Below are 18,080 nucleotides of genomic sequence, written 5' to 3'. Positions count from 1 at the left end.
TAATCATATAGTATTACACCAACCTTTTTGAACAGCTTGGCTGACGTTAGCCGAGACACCCGTTATAAGCCCTTGGGGGTGGGGGGGGCATGTATGGATGCTCATTTCATTTAACTTTGTTTGTAAGAAAAATAAAGAAATAAAGAAAGAAAAGAAGGCATAGCTTATAAAATTTTGCTGCTTGTTTTTCTCAGTACACTTGAACCTCGTTATACAGAAGTTGTACTTGCAGTGAAAAAGTCACGAATTTTGGTAATTCGAGGTTTTAAATTTTCCGCAGTAAAAATCATTTAACAAATTCCCAGGACATTGCTGGTGGATAGTACCTTGTCAGTATCACTAACGAACAAATCGCAAGAAGGTCTGGCCATAATAGTGTGGTTATGAGTGCCAGCGCATGCGGTGCAGATAGTGCAGAGAGCAATGCATTGGCGTGCTCACGGCGTCCGAGATTAGCATGTTATGTCACATGCTGTAAATTTTGGACGCCATGGTTGACCATGTTTAGTGCGCCAGCCGTCATCAGATGGCGCATTCAAGTTAAATACAAAAGTGCAAAAAGATTAGGATATTCGTCCTGAGAAAAAAAAAATGTTGCGGCTTCGCCAGAAAGGCAGAGCATTGATGGCAATAGCGAAGAGACAACTGCACGAGGTAAGGTTCATAGTATTATCGGCATCACGCACGCTAAGGCAAAGATCTAACTTGATGACCAAGAACACTTGCTGTCGCAATGCGAGCGAACGCTTCGCACGGTGCCTCCGAAACTTCAGATTATACGACTGCCAACACTAGACGTGCCAGAACAAAATGCGCATCAATTCACCAACCATCTTTACTTGCCCTTTGGACTTGCCGAAGATTACCTCTTAAATACGGCATGTGGCCCGCATATGAAGAGCCATGCTCACCATGCGCAGCTACAGCAAGGGTAGAGGAAAGGAGCCACTTGCTAGGGGGAGAGGGTGGATAGGCGTGTATCTCCTGACCCTCCTTACCCCCCCCCCTCCCTCCCTCACCTCGTCTACTGCGTGCTTGATCACGTTAGCAGTGGCTCACGCCTTCCCCACCCCCCTTGCGCTGAAGAAATCGGCAGCTCTCGTGTTTCTCCACGCGCTCCGAGCTGCTCCTCCACAGTATATGTTTGAGAAATAGTGCAGCGCTGTTTACTGCATACTGCATCCCTCACGCGTGCTTCGACCATGTTTCTACCGCTTGAACGTTTCATGCGGATGGACGCTTGCAAAATAACTTTTTCCTTCGCTGACATTTTTATAGCTTTTTTGCTAGATTTATCAGCCATACAACTACATGCTTGAAATAGCCGAAAACTTCATTAAATTGAAACTGTGTCATGAAATTACTTTGTTGAATCTGTATTTCAAGTGGTTGATTTTTAGTATCCACAGTTGTTACCCTTTGCCATGCAGAATTTTCTTATGGGGGCATTAAAGGGTGAAATATTTGAACTGTATATATATATATATATCAGTAAATTACCCATCTGCAATACAAATAAAACTGTACTTACCATGAGTAGAGGCTTATATATATATATATATATATATATATATATATATATATATATATATATCAGTAAATTACCCATCTGCAATACAAATAAAACTGTACTTACCATGAGTAGAGGCTTAGTAAGCCAGAATATACGCAAAAAGAAAAGATGGGTGGCGACTGAAGTTCCTTCACGAGCTCGCTGTGACGTTATGGATTTTGAAGGCATCTGCTGGGGCCTGGTTAATGTTTTATCCTTAAAGATGGACTATGTTGTATTCTAAAGGAGCCCATAACGAAACTTGGCAAGTTGGAAGAACATTTACTTAGCCACAATGGCCCAAATAAGAAAAAATACTTTGAAATCTGTCATGTCGCACTGACGTACTGGCGGTGGAGCTTCAACACAATGTTAAAAAAATGAAACTTGGACCTTCATTTTCTCTTCTAATAATCAACGTATCACTGTGCAATTAACAAAAATATACATTTCAAGGAATACTTAATCAGTCTAAATTAATGCAGTGTTTCTCTTTAGTGTCCCTTTAGGCCTTGAAATAAATAAGTGGCATTAAATGAAAAGCAGCTTTTGTGTAGTGCTTTGCAATTAGTCATTGCTGCTGCTGTAATTTTATTTCTACACTTATATCTGACAGCATTTGTACAGATTGGTAATGTAAAGGTGGAGGTGTGGTTATTTCGTGTAAAGGGTCTATTAATTTATCATTAGTAGGACATGTGGAACAGATTCATATTGACTAAGTTTGAAATATAGGGCACTGGCAAATGGGAACTGTGCAGATGACCTTAATGTTTGTATGTATTCTGAACATTTTCTAGATTGGTTTGACAAATAATCTGCTGAAGAGCAGTGTCCATTAAAGCCGCAAGAGTAAAATGGTATGGCAGGAAGCTTGGCAATAATGGAGGTGGGAGAGCAAGCGAGCAGAAAGGCATTGCTGGCTATGCAACGTGCATGGTTTGATTTTGCTGTAAAAGGGCCCCTCAGAAAATTATTGTGCGCACGTGGCAGGTACAGTGCCAGCCTTGAATTTGCTCTATAGATTAAGGAAACTCTCTATTTATACAGTTGGTGAGGCTGATGCGCTTACATATTGCATGCTGCTGATTCTTTTTCTTTTACCTAAAATAAGGCATTTTAGAGCTTTTGGCCAGCATAGAAATTTGCAAACACGCTGGAACTTTTGAACTCCATAAAATTGAGTGAAAAGTTATGTCAGCCAGTGTCTAAGTAGTGGAAGTTGATTGTGCATGAAATCCCCAGCGATTTCATGCACAAGTCTGTTGAACGTTCTGTTGCTTAGGTTGCCTCTAATAGTACTACATACTTGCACTACAGCAGCTGCAATAAAGCATTAAAGATACTCGACAGTTTTGCACTATGTACCATGCAGGCACGCCTTGACCGCCATGCCCAGGAGCACAAGGATGAGCTTTCTAAAGTCAAGTACTACTTCTGCCGCCAGTGCCCCCAAAGGTTCTGCAAGCAGCCACTTCTTAAGGAGCACATGAAAATGCACTACAAAATTAAGTGAGAACGCCTAACGCTCAGTTTTATTAGTGCAAAAGGATTCCTTATTTATAATTTTTGATTTTCAGGGCATCCCTCTCTCATCGAACATACAAGAAAAATATTGATCGCTCATCATTTTCTCATAAATGTACAACATGCAAGAAGCAGTTTCAGAAGCCCAGTCAGCTGTTGAGGCACATCCGGATACACACAGGTATGTCTCCAAAATCCCATTTGAAACGTTATGGTTACTGCATAGGAATCATTAATGCTCTTGTTAATTTTGTTTGGCCTGTGCAGTGCTCAAATAATATTCCAAGATCCTAATTTTGTGATGTATGACATGCCCTTTGACATACTGGCTTTATCTGGGTATCGGCCATCACACCTTATACAGCGAAATCTCGGTGATACAACTTTCTCGGGACTGCGCAAGAATGTCGTAGAATCCGGGCGGCATATATTCCAACCGACAAATATTATGTCTGTAATTGCAAGTATTGTTGCGAGTAGTTTCAATTTAACTCTTTTCGTACCGTGCCCGTTGGGCATCATTAGCCCGCTGTCAATGGTTTGAAACGCCGCTTTCGAGACCTTCCGTGTCGCTCACAGACATACTGCGCTATCGTACGTGAAGGAAGAGAACTTTATTTTAGTTTTCTAAGCAGTTCCCTTTTTTCCCTCCAGGTGGTGATTTTTAAACGCGCTCCAAAGTTTCGCGATCGTCAAAGCAGAACGCAAAAATATCCAGCTCCAGAAGCAGTGTGCACGCTTCGGGAGATTGCAGATATCGGGATTCCGCTGCCTCTGCGGCTGATCTTATCAATGCATCAAATAGCAGTGAGTCGGAGGACGCTGTCTTTTCGTTGGACTTTGAGTCTGAAAGCTACGATGACGCAAACGAGCCCGGAACATCAGCGGCCGCAGCTCGGCACGCCCAACTGTAGTGCTTGCAGTTAAATTTTGTAGCGGAATACCTGTTGAACAAAAAAGTTTGATTTTTTCGGAGATAGTGCCTATTAGACGGCAGTACATTTCATATATATCATAATTTTCATAACATCTTTTTGTTTGTAGATACAAGCATGTCTTTACATACTTTGTTCAATTTTATCCCACAATCTTGATTTTGGAAATATATATCTTTTTTATGACACATATGTTGTTAAAACTTTTATGCGTGACAGGTACAATCATTTTGCTTTTTGCTTAGGTGTTACATAAAATATTGAGTGCAGTAGTTCCTTCAGAAAAAAAAAAAATAAAATCTGGCGTAACCTACAAAAGACACCCATTTTCCCCATGGTAGGGAAAGAGTTAAGGTATAGGCTATTACTCTGCAGCACTCAGAAATGAGAACTGCCAAAAAAAAAAAAAAAAAAGCTAACGGTAAAATAATTCTGCAGTACAGATGCCAGTCACATTTTATTTGAGGTGCTGCAAACCACACCTGCCAGCATGCTAAAATGTTTTTTTTTTTTCAATGACACACTTTTAAAAATCGTTCAGTTTCTTATAGCCCCGCAGCGAGAGCTTCATTTTGAGTACAGCAATGTCCGCAAGTAGGCTACCTACGGTGTTACCTGCGCAAACAAACCTCCGAATGTTGTCGATGCTGTGTAGCACATCTGCAAATCTAGGCACAGGTACAGGAGCATCTGTGGCATAAGAAATCCTGTATGCTCGCATGTAGACGGAAAGCTCTGAACTGTGTGTGTATACACGCATTTTTAATACGATCTGCATGCCTTTGGGTAGCTTATTAGTTGAATCTTTGCATGTTTTCTTGCATTTTATGTGTGCAGGGGCGGTGTTCGCAGGTGATAACTTTCGAAGATAGATTCACGTTCTCGAGACTCAGCACGGCACATGTCGAAGTATGTGGCTGGCAGCGCTCCTGGCACTGTGTGAAGATAGCGAGCTTGGATCGAAAAAAAAAAAAAAAACCCAGAAAAGCAAGGGGGGGCAGTCAAGACAAAAAACAACGATGGGATTAAGGCGGCCGGTGCCAGCAATACGGAGATCGGGAAGAGAAACAGACAATGAGGGGGCCACAAACGTGAGGGAAGGAAAAATGAAGTTAGGAGGAAGCTCGGAAACCATTTAGCTTTTCACATTTGAAAGGGCACTCCCCCTCTCTTGACAGAGGGGACAGTGCTGCAAGGGAGCTGCTGGAGGCTGGCAGCACTTCTCGCATGTCTGCTGTTGGCGTCGCAGTTTTAACAGCGAAGCTGTTAAACCAGCCGTAATTGTGGTTCGTATCAAGAAACTGCCGCGCCGTAGCCATGGCACCTGCCAGCTCCCTTCCTTCCCGACCCCTGCCTCTCTTCTCTGCGTGGCGCGCTGAGCCAGGAGAAAAAAAAACAAAAAACTGGCCGATTGATATCGAGCGGCTAGCCTCCAACGCGTTCGGCGGCGGCAAGCAACAGCGTTCTTGGAACTATGCCAACCTTGGTTAACCTGCCTGTGTTTGTGGCATGCACCTAAATGCTGTCGCATTTAGGTGCCGACACATCCAGCGCTAATCACGCTAAATGTCACCAACGCAGTCAGCGTCGGCAAGCTACAGCATTCTTGGCACTGTGCCAACCTTGGTTAGCCTACCTGCGTTTGTGGCATGCCAGGAACGCTGTCACTCGTAGGCGCCGACGCGTCCAGCGCTAGTCACGCGAAATGTCGCAAAAGGGAAGGTACCTCCGAAAATGATTGCTCGAGAATACCTTCCTACATGGGTAATCAAGTTAAACCAAGTTAAGACCTAGCAGCAACCAAGTTAATACCTAGCAGTAGCAGCCAGTAAGACTTTAAGATCGACAGTTTCGCTGTGCCTAAGCTTTGCACAACCGAGTGCAAACTTGCCCGTTTTTTGCACAGGCTGTCGAATGAGACAGGACGTGCGTAAACTCGCATCATATAATCAAGGTCTTTAAAGCATTGTTTCTGTGGGGAGTTAACTGGGACATCACTAATCCATCGTTAAATCGGGGGCCGCATAACCGGGGTTTCACTTTACACAGATGAAAAACAAGTTTTTCTTGCTGAAACATCCAGATTTTTGAGCTTATGACTAGTATGGTGAAATAAATTGACAAAATGCCATTTGTGCACATCATGGTATTCCATTTAGATATTACAGTAGGGCATTGAATTCAATGAAGGTTTGATAAACAGAAAAAAGAAAACAAACTTGTGTGATGTTTCGTTTTGTAATTGCAACAAGTAAAATCTGAAGTCAAATGAACAGTTTCCTAATGATAAATTCACTTAAGGAATACCAGTATGACAGATGAGTTCAGATTTGACGCTGTGTAACTGTTTTTATTGAAATGTTAGGTAAGGTAGGTAAGTGGAAATAGTATACAGAAAAGTGTTCTTGCTAAACAAAAGGGTGGTTATAAAGAAATAAAGTAAGTTTTGCCTGATAGCTCCATCGAAATGCATGTGTGTATTTGTTAGCTTGTTTTAACAGCAAAATGTTTCCTACCAACAGATGTAGAAGTAATGAAAAAAAAAATTATTATATATATATTTTTTTCAATTTGAGTTGTGTACCCACTTAGATGTGACAATGTACACTGACATGCATGGTATGGTAAAGGTCATACGTCCATTACCATCTGACAGAGCGGCAAACATTCTCCTTTTTGACATGGCATGTCATCGCATGACATGGTTTCTATTGAATAATCTTTAAAAAAAAACAAAAAAAAAACACCATGGACCTCTTATGGAGGGACCTATGAAATGCACAACAGTGAGGCTTTGCACTGTGATTATTCTTAGTCATCTGTGTTCTGCAAGAAAGTGGGAGCACAACAAAGGATATGGGGCCAGGCCTATAATTGCAGTGCATGCTCACAGAGTCTTTGCTGATGCTGATACCATGGTGCATGTGCATTTGGTCCCTTGGTGGAGCATGGCATGGTAACATGATGTGCGATTTGTTACCATGATGTGGGCCTTCACAGGACCGACCGGTGTGTGCCTGTCTATTGGTGCGTGTCTGAGTATTGGCCCTGCACGGGCATGCATAAGTGTAGCAGACTGCCTGTCATGGTTTGCTAAAGTATTCTGTTTTAGACCACGGCTATGGTCACATATTCTGTGCCCTTAGTTCCCATTATAATTACAACACTATTAGGGCATTTTAGATCTAGTGAAACCTAAGTAAGGGACCACTATTGGCTGTGCGTGCAAAATAATCCAAAAAGAGTACAGGATAATCTAAGCAGAGTTTGGGCCATAAGCTTCCCTTCACATTATATTCGTGGTTGATTTGTGCAAACATGGTATACACATTCATTGTGGGCTAATCAGCAAAAAGAGTTGCAACTGTCAAAAAAAATATTTGCTACAACTCAACAGAAATGTCTTCAAATTATATTGGTGCTAGTATATTGTGACAATGGGTTGTGATGAGCTGAATATCCTTTTGTGCAGGAGAGCGACCCTTTGAGTGCAAGATTTGCCACAAGACCTTCAATCAGAAAGGAGCTCTCCAAATTCACTTGAGTAAACACAGTGGGTTGAGACCACACCGCTGTGAGTTCTGCTCAGCTGCTTTCTCTCAAAGGGGCAACCTGCGTGCCCACATCCAGAGGGTTCATTCAGCGCCACCCAGTGACCAGAACACACCCATGTTCAGGTGTGTGCAAGCATAATCGCATTCTTTGCCATTTATTTGTGCTACCTCTTAAGCGTCAAAGCAACAAGTTTCAAGTAATTGGCACACCCTACTTATAAATCATTCTGACCATCATAAAGTCGACTTCCGTTAATTTGTTCTTGACGGGACCGATGATACTGGTCGAATTATCCAGTGGGTCGAAGTAAACAAAAGGCAAAAAGAAAAAAAAAAAAAAAAACTCTAAAACTCTGGCAGAAGGGCCTTTAAAGTTAGCTTCGCCGCAATACAGTTGTGTTATGCGGTGAAGCTTATTGAGCAGGGAGGGGGGGGGGGAAGGTGCCACTTTTGCAGGACATAGCACGGGTTCCTTAATTTACACACGCTCATGCACCTTCTCCGGTCACAGTACGAGCACCAAGACGCCTAATAAATTTACTGGTAGTGTTTCCAAGTATTTTTTTTAATTAATTTTTTGAAATAGCTCTTTTGTTGGCTTTAAATGTCCCCTCGACTTTCGGAGCTCTTTCATCTTACCGCCTTCCTTTTCTCTAGCTTTCCCAAAACACAGACGGTTTTTCTGAGCAACATCAGAAACAGCTCTGAATGGCTGTTAGTATGCCTTTTAGGCATCTAGGTGCTCGTACTATGACCGGAGACTGCGCACGCATGCAAGCTGCATAATTAAAAAATTTCTAATACGTCCCATGACAGTGGCCCCTTTCCATTCTTGGTATGCTCCACCGCATAATATGGCTGTATGACGGCGATGCTAATTAGCCAAGTTTCAATTGAAGGCCAATTTTGAGACAGAAATAACGAAAGTTTGGGCTCATAGAAATGTATAAGCGCCAGCCGGGACCTTCGGTTGGGATCGAATTAACCGGAGTTCAATTAACGGAAGTCTACTGTGTACAGTTTGTAGCATATGATTAATGTGGTTTGAACATTCATTCATACCTACTTGGTATGAAGGGAGAGAGAAAAGGGGACGTAGGGAGAGAGAAAAAAAAATGGTGAACTCTGCAAGTCAGTACTGAGTTTTTCTGGAAACAAATAAGGAGGTATGACAAAGTCTTCATTCTCTACCTTGTTTGTTTCGCATGCCTTTTCCAGAATAAATCACAATGCTGCTCCAGTATTCAGTTTGAGCAGGCTGCTTATAGACCTGTGTGAAATAAGCTTTGGAATGACAGATGCTTTTTCATTACAGCATCAGGCCCAAATTGTTTATGCATAAATGATGTGGGGACGCTCGATCCCCCCAACCTTAAATCACTACATACTCCGCGAAAACATCCCACACGGTCTAACACCAACGCGTGCTTCATGAACAAGAGGTAGTACATGTAGCAGTGGCTGGGCCGAGGAAATCTCTATGCACTTTTGTCCATGGCACGTGCACTGACAGTGTCTCTGGGGTGCACCGCTGGCATTTGCTGCTCGCAGCCGCAACTATGCAAACGGCATGTCTGCAGACTCGACAGCATAACTCTAGGCCAGGATTCCGGAAACGGCAATGTGGTAGTTGGCACAAGCAAGCGTCGCTCGCACCGATGCTGCATCCTGCCGAGAGAGCCGCAGCAGCTGCTGGTGACTGCTGGCTTCTGTCCCAGCTGCCAAGCGTTGCGAGCCAACAGAGGTGGCCACTGCGCCGAATCTTCCATGGTCATCTCTATTGCCTGGGATGGCTTTTTCATTGTCCAGGCAGCAGATGGCACTGCAGACGATGTGCAGAGGGCAGCAAGCAAGTGATGACTCCGCACTCATGCTGTGAACCCTCAACGGACTCGAAAAACACTGATGTATGAAGTGCAAGGGCGAGCAATTATCGTATTTTCCCGCGTATAACCCGCCACCGCCTATGGGTAACCCGCACCCCCAATTACAACAGCCGGGACAGAAATAAAATATCCGTGCATATAACCCGTGGAGATAACTCATGCAACAATGCTCAAATATTTGCAAAAACAGTCTATCCACGCGTGCACAACTCGTCCACGTAGTATCTTCGGCCAGCGGCTCTGTTCCACCCTCTTCAGCGATGCTGATAAAGCTGAATTCACATACGACGGACATGATCGCGGAGGAATCAACCACGTGACATCTGACGGGAATCGTATCACTTAGCAAGCGCAGCTAGCATTCACGCGACAGAGGATGAGAGTGCGGCCGGAGCAGCCTTGCATGGGCAACGGCGATTTCTGTCTCCTCTGTATCGCGAAGCGCTTCGCGTGGACCGAGGGAGCACTGCGGGAATGGGGAACTATTCGCAAAATGTCGACCTGTAAAGAGGAGGAGAATGGACGACCATGAAGGAGGGGAGAAGGGAGCTTCAACACGCAGGGGTGGGGAGAGGGTGGGATTCCCTAGGAGAAAATGAAACTAGAGTGTAGACCGTTTATAACGTAAGTCCCCGGAGTCGCGAATATCCGCACTATAAGCAGCACCGCACCATAACCAAAGCAACAATTTTCAAGGCCCGCACATATGCAAAACATGTGCACCAAGCTGCCACGCGTATATGACAGTCGAGGAATGCAGCTAGAACGTTTGCATTCAATTTACAGTCGAATCTCGGTAATTCGAACATGCTTAATTCGAACTTCCGGTTAATTCGAACCGACGTTGTGGTCCCGTCAAAGTTATGTGTATTCCAATGGGCAAAAACGCCTGGTAATTCGAATGCGAAATCATTTGCGACGGTTAATTCGAACATACCATGCACCAACAATGCTCTCTGCAGCGCGCCAAATCACGCGGCGGCGCCTCCGACCGGCATTGCTCCAGCACCGCCATAGAGTAAAAGCTTAGGAGAGACCCCTCAATGTCGCGTGCGAACTGACCAAAAAAAAAAGAAAAAAATGCGGTGGAGATTTCACCCTCTCTCAAATGGCAAGTTTGCCGATTCTGCGTTGCGCCGGAACATGCGTGTACGTGCTGACGTCTTAGCCACGCTACCGTAACCACGCGTATAAAATGGCAGTGAGCCCTTCTCATTTATGCTTCCACTACTTTCTAGTCACGTGTTGACCTCGCACGCTGCGGCTGCGGCGTAGAACCGCAAGCAGTGGCGCTGTCCCAGTCCGGCCAACGAAACTGCCCACGCCGGCAGATGCCCGCTTCCCGATAATGGCACAAAACGAAAGTTCAGGGCGCTGGCGCCGGGCCGGCTGGGGCAGCGGCGCCGGCATGGTGGCGGGCGCGCACGGTGACAGCTGAAGGTGAGGGAGCTACGAAGGAGTTGAGAGGGAGAGCGAGGGGAGCCACCGAAGCGGCGGAGTTGCAGAGGCCAAATCCGCTTCCCTGCCGCCCTCCTCCCTCACCTTCCACGGTCTCTACGTGCGCCTGTCACCGTGCTGGCTCCGCCCGCTCCCTGAAGTTTCGTTTACTGCCGTTATCGGGAAGCGAGGGTTGGTCGGTGTGGGCAGTTTCATGGCCCTCGCTCGCTATGCGCTTGCGCCCGCGATATTTCACGACTCGCACTGTGTGCATCGTGCTGTGGTGCACGAATAATTCTGGTGCCCATTTGAGGGGAGCGTTCGCCGTCTCAGCTGACTTCCGTACTCCCAGGCAGCCGCACTGTAACCGGTATTTCGTCCCCCTGCAACTTCACTATAAGCAATACGCACTACATAGAGTGCTATGGGAAGATTAACGGGACTCTGAAAAGACCGTGTTATATCCGGTCCTGCACTATAAGCGGTTACGTTATAAGTGGCCTAAACTGTAAATGGCGGAGAACTTTGCCTCGAGGTGTGGCTACACGGTACCGTGCGCCGCGCTGCCGTGAAGCCGCACCGCAGTGCCTTGTAGCCACACCTCCAAGTAAACTTCGCGTATGACCCGCACCCCAACTTTACTGTTAACGTTTTTGAATTTTTGGTGCGGGTTATACGCGCAAAAATACAGTACGCATGCATGGTGCCCACATTGTACCATGTTCAATTCAGCTATCAAAATATCGGGTGGCTACTGAGACGCTAAGTTCACGTGAACAAAGCTTGCCTTCTGTGGTCAGACGAGTAATTTCAATTTATGTGAGGCCAACTAGAATGAGGTAAGTGAAGTGCAACACCTCAATGCCATGCTCCACCGGGGTTGTGTCCCTTCCACGTGTGATAGGCAGCTCTGAAAAGCCTTAGGCTTAATGAGTCACTGCAACATCTGGCATTCAAAAACAACACCAAAAATGGGTGCAAAACAGGCAGCCACGAGTAGACATGAGCTCTGTGAGGTTGTTCTACCCTGTTCGCTGCACACAGCATCCGAGTGGAAGGGACCCACCATCCCAGATGGTATCGGAGTGCCTGGTGTCAGGCCACAACAGGCATTGGGCGGCTATCGTAAGATGCCAGCAGCGCACTAGAGAACAGTGCTGCAAATGGCAGCAGTGAGAGCGCTACCATGTGATGCAGACGACCAGGGCAAAGGTGCACACAATGCTTTCAGTGATTTCACACTGCATTTTTTAAGGCCTGATGAAATAGAAGACACATTTTCTTGCATCTTCCCTTGATAAAGGTCGCTGCTTGTGTGAGGCAGGTCAGATTCATGACATTAATATATTGTCACGTGCTACAGAAGGTCTGTAGTACACAAGAAGTACTGCACCAGCAGCCACGAGCACTAGCCAAGAAGATGGCCGACCCCAAAAACAACTTCTTCTTCTTTCCTTGCCTGAGTGCTGGCTTGCACTCGCCGCACCTGGTGACGTGCTGGCATTTTCCCCCTCTGAAAAAAACGGGTATCCTCCCGATGTTTGTGTAAGTGGATGTAGGGGAGAGAGAAAAAAGAGGGCACGAACAGAAAGTATGCACAGGGGGGGGGCGTACAGAAAAAAAAAGGAAAGTCATAAAGTTGAGACGTCGCGCTGTCACGTGAAATAAGGCTTGAGTCGTACAATGTGCACTATCTCCGAGTGGTGCTTTCGACACTGGGGCGATATGGCACTATCCGGGAGCATCTGTAGTTCACGTCACTAACGCGACGCAGCACTTAATAGGGTTCAATGTAGTGACTGAGCAGCTTCTCTGACAACCCCTGGCGGCGAACCGGCGTATCACACTCAAACTTTATCACCCTGGTAGTCAACTTGGCGATGGCGAAGATTATAGCGACGTGCATCTACTCTGCTGTTGCATGATGTGATGGCTTGCCAATTGGCGAGCTCCTTCAGCGTACTGCGTAAATTGCTCAGCGTCAGGGGTGAGCAACGCGTCGTAATAGTGTGGAAGCATCGCATCCAGCATGGTCTGAACCTCACGTCTTTAAACGGGGTGGAACGGTGTGAATCGCATTGTTTCCTGGATGACAGTGTTTTACGCAAATGTTATGTACAGTAGGACGTGATCCCTCGTTTTGGCTGTACATCTGCGTACATGGATGACATGTCAGTGATGGCTTTGTTCAATCGTTCTGGCAACCCGTTGGTCTTCAGATGATATGCAGTGGTGTTGCGATGGCTCGTGTACTTAGCTTGAATACGTCGTCAATCAGCTGGGCTGTGAAAGCTGTGCCTCTGTCAGTGATCATGCATGACGGGGCGCCATGTCGAAGAACGATCTGGTGTATAAAAAACTGGGCAACCTATGCAGCTGTAGCATATTGTAGAGCCCTTGTCTCGGTAAGTAGTCTGTGGCTGCTATGATCCATTTGTTCCCGGCGGATGACAATGGAAAATTCCCGATAAGTCCAGTCCTATTTGATCGAACGGTGCCCTAGGTGGTGTGATCGGCTGCAGCAGCCCCGCGGACTTCAGTGGAGGGGATTTGCGGCGTTGACATTCACGACAACCTTTTACGTAGCGCTTTACAGATGCCGACAGTTTGGGCCAGTAGTACGCCCGTTGAACTCTGGCGAGAGTTTGTGAGGAACCTAAGTGACGAGATGTGGGCTTGCCATGGCAGGCAAGAAGAATGTCGTCGCGCAAGTCAGTAGGTACGATAAGAAGGTACAGTTTGCCGTTGCTGTTCGAGTTCTTCTTATACAAGACAGCACATTGGAGGCAGAAAGACAAGAGACTGCGAGAAAGGCATGGAGGTATGGGAGAGTTGCGTCCTTCGAGATTTTCGATGATTGCGCGGATTTCGGCGTCCTCGCGCTGTCGTGCGATCAAGTCCGTAGCGGTGAGGGCCCCAAGGAATCCGCTGTCATCCTCAGTGTCTGGATCACAAATTTCGGTGGGTGCTTGCAACAAGGAACCAGCATCTTCATGCTTGTGTCCTGATTTGTATACAATGGTAAGATCGAATTCTTGCAGACGAAGGCTCCATCGTTCGAGTCGCCCAGAGGGCTCTTGTATGTTGGTTAACCAGCAGAATGAATGATGGTCAGTCACTACATTGAAGGGGCGACCGTATAGGTAAGGCATAAACTTCATGGTGGCCCATACTACAGCGAGGCACCCTTTCTCCGAGGTGGAGTAGTTTACTTCTGCGCGTGAGAGAGTACGGCTGGCGTAAGCTATCATGCTCTCTGTGCTTTCTTGGTGTTGTACCAGAATGGCGCCAAGACCCACGTTGCTGGCATCGGTATTGACTTCAGTATGAGCATCCTCATCAAAGTGTGCAAGAACTGGTGGTGTCTGCAAACGCTCCCGTAGCTTGGTGAAACCCACGTCCTGCTCTTCATTCCAGACAAATGGTATATCTTCTCCTGTGAGGCCAGTCAGAGATTCGACAATCCTAGAAAAATTGGCAATGAAGCCGCGATAGTACGTGCAGAGCCCCAGAAAGCAATGGACTGCTTTCTTGTCATGGGGAACAGGAAACAAGGCTATGGCAGTGGTCTTGTCAGGGTCAGGCCGAACGCCATCTGCATTCACAACATGGTCGAGAAACTTACGTTCTTTATAACCAAAGTGGCATCTTTATGGCTACAGCGTGAGGTTAGCGTCACTGAGCGCTTCCAGCACAGTCTTCAGACGATTCAGGTGTTCTTCGAAGGTCACTGAAAATATGACCTCATCAAGGTAAATAGGCAAGTATGCCACTTCAGACCGGTGAGAACAGTGTCCATCATTCTCTGGAATTTTGCAGGTGCAGAACACAGGCCGAAGGGGAGCACTTTGAATCCATACAGGCCATCCTGTGTAACAAAGGCAGTTTTTTTCGCGATCTCGTTCATCAACTTCAATCTGCCAGTACCCCCTTTTCAAGTCTATAGATGAAAAATACTTGGCCCATCGTAGTCTGTTGAGTGAATCATCGATGCGGTGCAGTGGGTAAACGTCTTTTTTAGTCACGCTGTTAAGCCTCCTGTAGTTAATGCAGAAACATAGCATTCCGTCTTTCTTTTTTACGAGTATGACCGGAAATCACCAGGGACTTTTGGAAGGCTGTATAACATTATCCTGAAGCATCTCTTCGACTTGCGTATGTATTGCATCACATTCTTTGGCCGAAACTCAGTAAGGCTGTTGTTTTCTGGGCAAGACGTCGGTATACATAATAATTGGGTGTTTCGTGATGGGCCTCTGACGCACCTTATGGGACGAGCCAAAACATTCTTTGAATTGAAGCAGCAATTCACGCAGCGCTATTTGTTGTTGCTCCCGGAGTGTCGAATTAATGTCTACCTTGTCGAGTGATGTAGTCGCGGCCGTCGGTGTCGATTGTAGATCATTGTTCAGTGATGCAGATGTAAAACATTCAGCAATACCCATTATGGGGTAGATGAAAGCGATAGCAGTGTAACGAAAAAGGTGACGGTACGCATTAATAAAATTTGTCAGAAGCAGTGTGGAACGTTCGTCACGAAGCGTAGCGAGGCTGCGAGCCGTACAGATACCTACTGTGAGCAAGAGCGACAAGTTGCCTTCAGCGACTTCCTCCACGTCATGTAACTTGTCACACACGACATCAACGAGGACGCTCGAACGCGGAGGTAACGCCATGCTGTCAGCCTAAATGCGAAACGTGCTGAGATGGCTGTCGTCGGTTTTGTCTGCTGCTCTCTCTGTCGAGAAGGTCACGGTGTGCTCCCAAAGGTCGATAATTGCACCATATTCCCGTAAAAAGTCGATTCCGAAGATGAGGTCTCGGGAACATTTGCGAAGCACAGGACAGCTAGAGAGAAACGTATGTCCACGAATGTTAACTATGAGTGTGCGCATACCAAGTGGGGTGACTACATGTCCGCCGGCAGTACGAACTTGTGTTCCATACCAAGGCTTAACTACTTTCTTCAGGTGCGACGCTATTCGCCGCAGCAATCATTGCCTCACTTTCAAGAAAGCATGGCACCAACGCTAGCAGCCAAAATCCTTGCTAAGCTTAAGCTTCGGTTCAAACAAAGGTTGTCTCGAACAGAGCAAACTGTCAAAACTATTGTCAGATGCTGCAAGAGCTCCACATTGGGCAGCCATTGTGGGGTCTCTAATGTGCTTTTTGCACAAAGGAAGGACAACACAGTAGTGGAAAAAAAACAAAAGGGCATTTATTGCGCTTTCTATACACTAATGCCAGCTAGCTGGATCACAACCAACAGAACATGCTGATAAACGCAAATGAATTGAGGAAGTTTGACTCACCGCGACAGGGTATCGAGCAAATATGTTCACCCAAAGCCAGACACCAATGCCTAATCGTTCACGTGTACAGTCACGCGAACAGTGACACATTCGAACGATTGTGTTCGTCTATTCCCGTGCTCTCTCTGAAGCCTCTCACAGGACATTTTCTCGAAACTTGCCGTCGCGCGCGCAGTACATCTGCGTATACCACTTATCCCAAGCCAAAAGGACGAGGCTACTCCCTTTTGATCACTAGTAACTCCACCATTAGGTGGTGTTAGCAGCGCAGCACTCGCGCCATCTGTCGTACTATTCCGCAACTACATCGACTGCCTGCGGCGCACATCTATGTGGGGAAGCCGGATTACTGGAGAAGGGAGAGTCATGCGGGGAAAACAACATCAGGGGGTGCAAGAGACTTGAGCGTTTCCCCATCGTCTTTTCTCGTTTACAATGCTTGCTTCCCACGGAACATTTCTGAATTTATTTTGACTGTCGTTGGGCAAATATTCTCCATGCTTTTGTGTTGCCTCCGTGGGGTCTGCCTATTTATATCTGAAATTGTACGTAGAAAGCATAGAAACATGGCCGTCCTATAATTTTACAGAAATTTTAGATAATGCCTTATCTGCATGGCCACTGCAAGTGAATCTCTTGTGGTATATGTGCAACAGCAGTAGTTCACCATACTGCCATTGCTCTGATCGACTGATTTCAGCCAACACCATCGAAATCAAATTTCTTGTGTTGCCTGCTGCTTCAAATTGAACACAGAAATTTTTTACACATTGTAAATGTAAAGGAAACATCTTAGTGCATTTTCTTGACATATTGTGGCACATTTTCCGAAATTAAAATTATAGAACTTTTCAATGCCTTTCTTGTCTCTCTTCCCCTCTTCTTCTCTGTGGAATTTATTTGAGACTCTTGAATGTAAAGTGAATGCACAAATTTTGTGATTGGGTGGCATACAGGTGTCAAGAGTGCGCATGCACTTTTCGGCGGCTGGGCAGCCTGAATGCACACATGAGCCGAGTGCATTCCGGCCAGATGAGCCTGTCAACCAACTTATCGAAGAAGGAAGCATTGGAGTCACTGTCCAAGAGTCTGCACCAGCAGGTGAGCAGCAGGGGTCTGAGCATGTTAGCTTGCTTTTCTTGCAGGAGTGATCCGACTGTGCAGCCCTGTTTCATTCTCCAGCAGGCCAAGTATGTGCATTTGCGCACTATAGTCCATTCGGAACACGCAGCTACTGCTGGCTGCATGAATGATTACACCTGAGGTGGGACATGAACGCCTCATGACAATTTTTTATGCATACTATAGAACCTTGTTCATATGTTTTGGAAAAAAACGCGAGAAAAAACTAGCTTACCAAGAAGATGTATGATGCCAAGTCACTAAAAAATTTGGCAGACTCGACTGTAGTCGGCATCTACGTAAGGCAAAGCGTTTCGCAAATTGTTTCAGCAATAGACATATACATGTTCCGCGCTGGTGGGGCCTGAGCAACTCGAGGCGCACATTGTTGTTTTTGGCGCCTTTGGCAAGCTTATGTTTACGCTCCTAGAATTCGACCGGGGTCAGCAACTTCTTTGGGTGGGGCATTTTGGTGGGAAGTTTTGACGTGCCCACTCGGCGAGAATCGTTGCGACACGAGACTTCGACATGTGTTCAGCAAATGGGCCCAAGCGAACCAAGGCACGCTTTGTTATTTTCTTATTGTGGGGTGTTTTAAGGCAGCGATAGGAAGCCAAAATGAAATCGAGCTGATGGGCGTTACTAAATAAAATGATGCCAGAGTGAAACCTGACATTCACTTCGCACCACCTGCAGCAGGGAACGGCAGCACATTTGGGTTATCGCCTATTAAAAGCATGCAGTATACTTCCAAC

At 46.1% G+C, this 18,080-nt stretch overlaps 1 protein-coding gene across 2 annotated transcripts in view; it reads left to right on the top strand.

Annotated features, from left to right (window-relative positions):
* Window positions 1-18,080, top strand: part of LOC119431189 (zinc finger protein 236-like) — a 121,962-nt gene that overhangs the window by 32,948 nt on the left and 70,934 nt on the right. For both annotated transcript variants that reach the window (XM_037698663.2, XM_049670223.1), the window contains exons 6-9: window positions 2,928-3,064; window positions 3,133-3,260; window positions 7,487-7,691; window positions 17,160-17,304. In XM_037698663.2, the coding sequence (XP_037554591.1) occupies window positions 2,928-3,064; window positions 3,133-3,260; window positions 7,487-7,691; window positions 17,160-17,304 (615 nt within the window). The remainder of the gene's footprint in view (window positions 1-2,927; window positions 3,065-3,132; window positions 3,261-7,486; window positions 7,692-17,159; window positions 17,305-18,080) is intronic.

The sequence above is a fragment of the Dermacentor silvarum genome, chromosome 1, assembly GCF_013339745.2.
Source record: "Dermacentor silvarum isolate Dsil-2018 chromosome 1, BIME_Dsil_1.4, whole genome shotgun sequence".
NCBI lineage: Eukaryota > Metazoa > Arthropoda > Arachnida > Ixodida > Ixodidae > Dermacentor > Dermacentor silvarum.
Note: the sequence above shows the minus strand (reverse complement) of the source record. Positions and strands in the feature narration are given on the sequence as shown.